Below are 2,593 nucleotides of genomic sequence, written 5' to 3'. Positions count from 1 at the left end.
TTTGAAGAATCTAATTCAGCTAATAGCTACTCATTCATCCATTCATTCATTCTGGTAGTTGTACTACTCTTTTACTAAATCTATGATTATTACTCATAAGGGATACGCGTGAAACCATGTTCACCAAATCCGCGTCCGATATATATCCTAAATAAATCTTGTGCAATCCCTTCGAGGCTAAGTAATAATAATTTTAGAAACAAAGATAAGGATATGCCAGTAGTATGTGTGTTGAGTGTTAATTTGGAGGATCCAAATCGGGTAGCTACTCATTCATTCTACTCTTTAATTTGTGCATGGCACCTCCTAATTATATCTTGTGCAATCCCTTGAATGCTAAGTAATAATAATTCTAGATAGTCCAAAGATAGAGATAGGATGCGCCAATATGTCATGACAATGTATATACAAATACAAAGGTAATAAGACCATTGACCCAACCGCGTTGCATGCATCCGCACCTAGAAAATGCATTGAATACTTCATATCCTACCAAACCAAAGACGCCGGGGCCACTTTCCAATCAGACATGACGGGCTGCGCCACACCACCCCGGTCGGTGCGCCCCCAGCCCGAGCCGCCTATTTATGCCGTCGCCACCGCCCACCGGCTTCCATCGACCACCGCACCCGACCACAACCAACCAGATCTTCGCCGCCTCGCCGGGCAACCAACACCAGCCTAGCAAGATGGGTTCGCGGTATGAGGTGGAGGTGACAGTGGGCACGGCCCGGGACCTCAAGAACGTCAACTGGCGCAACGGCGACCTCAAGCCCTACGCCGTGCTCTGGATCGACGCCGGCGCCCGCTGCTCCACCCGCGTCGACCTCGACAACAACGAGAACCCCGCCTGGGACGAGAAGGTCGTCGTCCCGCTGCCCCCCACCAGCCGCCTCCAGGACGCCGTGCTCTACCTCGACGTCGTCCACGCCAACACCGCCGAGGGCGTCAAGCCGCTCGTCCGCTCCGCCCGGCTCCCGCTCCGCGACGTCGTCGACGACGCCGGCGTCGGGGGCAAGGCGTCCAGGAACCTGAAGCTGAAGCGGCCGTCCGGTAGGCCCCAGGGGAAGCTTGACGTCCGCGTCGCCGTGAAGGAGCCGGCGAGGTACTACGAGTCCTACCCGGCGCCCGCGGGGTACGGCTCCTCCCAGCCTGCCGTCCCCTACGGCGGTGGATCCTCCCGTGATGCCTATGGTGGTGGGTACGGCGCTGGTGCTGGCGCGTACGGCGCCGCGGCGGCGCCTCCGTCTGGATACCCCGGCTACGGCTCCACGGAGCCGGCTCCCCAGGCTGCCGCACCGTACGGCTCTGCTCCACAGCCCTACGGCGCCGCACCGCCGACACAGGGAGCAGGCGCGTACGGCTCCTCTGCTCCGGCTTACGGCGCCGCGCAACCAGCTCAGGCGGCGGGGTACGGCACGACGGGGGTGGCCCTGGACCAGAGCGGCGGGAAGAAGAAGAAGGGGATGGGCATGGCTGGCGGGCTGGCGGTGGGCGCGGCGGCGGGCGTGCTTGGCGGGCTGGCGCTGGCGGGCGGGGCGAGCTACGTGGAGCACAAGATCGAGGACCGCGTGACCGAGCGCGTGGAGGAGGACATGTACGGCGGCGACTACTAGGCACATGGATGAATCTTTATGTTTTGGGTGCATGATGTTGAGGGTGATGGTGACCGATCGGATCGGACCGGAGAGTTGACAGACAAGAAGAGATGTTATTTTCTTGTGCTGTCTGTGCGTATCATGAAAATGAAATTAAGATTGTTGATTGCATAAATTTAGCTAATCTCCATCCATGCATGCATGCGTGTGGATGAGAATCAGGTTGAATGAATTTGTTCTTGTCTGCATTTGTGTAATTTGCAATGGCGGCTCCCACCACAAGTCTATGGTTTGTTGTTTGTTTCTTCTTTGCGTTCCACTTCCATGGGAGCAAGTTGATGACGACCGAGGAGAGTGACGCGACAAGGTGAGACTTTTTCTTAGGTGACCGTTCCTCTTAACGGAATTATTTTCTCGGAAATGAATGTATGTAGAACTCAAATACGTCTAGATATACACCCATTTCTTTGACAAATATGTCTGGACTGAGCGAATATGTGCAAACTCCTTTTTACCGGAGCTGGGATGTACTGGCATAACATCCACCGTTCAGCTGCTTTGTGATCTGATTCTAAGTGGGACTGATTCATATGTATACCCATGTATTGTGGCAGCTAATCATTTGTATATGGCTAAATCAATGTCACATCAGTAGGCCCGATGACAGGAAAGGCAGTACTATTTGCAGTGGATTGTACGCATGCATGCGGCATCTCTCCTCTCTCTCTCTCTCAAACAAATTCATGCATTTTATTTTTGTTTACATTTTTAGATGGCCAATATTTTTTACAATAATGTTCTATTATTCAAAAATTTCATATATTCAAATTCCGGAACATAAGATCTTTAGAATAAGACCAATCTTGAATATATTTAAACTAGTTTAATTTTTACTGTTTCAATCATATCAAAATACCAATTTCACTCATTTCAAATTACATTTTTTGAAAAAATGAAATCAGTTATTAAAATGATTGAAACCACTTTTCTGAATA

General features: G+C 51.4%; 1 protein-coding gene across 1 annotated transcript; it reads left to right on the top strand.

The window, feature by feature from the left end:
* Positions 1-455: 455 nt before the first annotated feature.
* Positions 456-1,830, top strand: LOC119340671 (circumsporozoite protein-like). Its single transcript, XM_037612595.1, has one exon. The coding sequence runs from the start codon at positions 588-590 to the stop codon at positions 1,614-1,616; it is 1,029 nt and encodes a 342-aa protein (XP_037468492.1). The 5' UTR covers positions 456-587; the 3' UTR covers positions 1,617-1,830.
* Positions 1,831-2,593: the final 763 nt, after the last annotated feature.

This window comes from Triticum dicoccoides, chromosome 7B, assembly GCF_002162155.2.
Source record: "Triticum dicoccoides isolate Atlit2015 ecotype Zavitan chromosome 7B, WEW_v2.0, whole genome shotgun sequence".
NCBI lineage: Eukaryota > Viridiplantae > Streptophyta > Magnoliopsida > Poales > Poaceae > Triticum > Triticum dicoccoides.
Note: the sequence above shows the minus strand (reverse complement) of the source record. Positions and strands in the feature narration are given on the sequence as shown.

What these genes read in the sequence shown, in the direction of transcription:
- LOC119340671 (XM_037612595.1), top strand. Translation starts at nt 588, where the DNA reads ATGCCGTCGCCACCGCCCACCGGCTTCCATCGACCACCGCACCCGACC.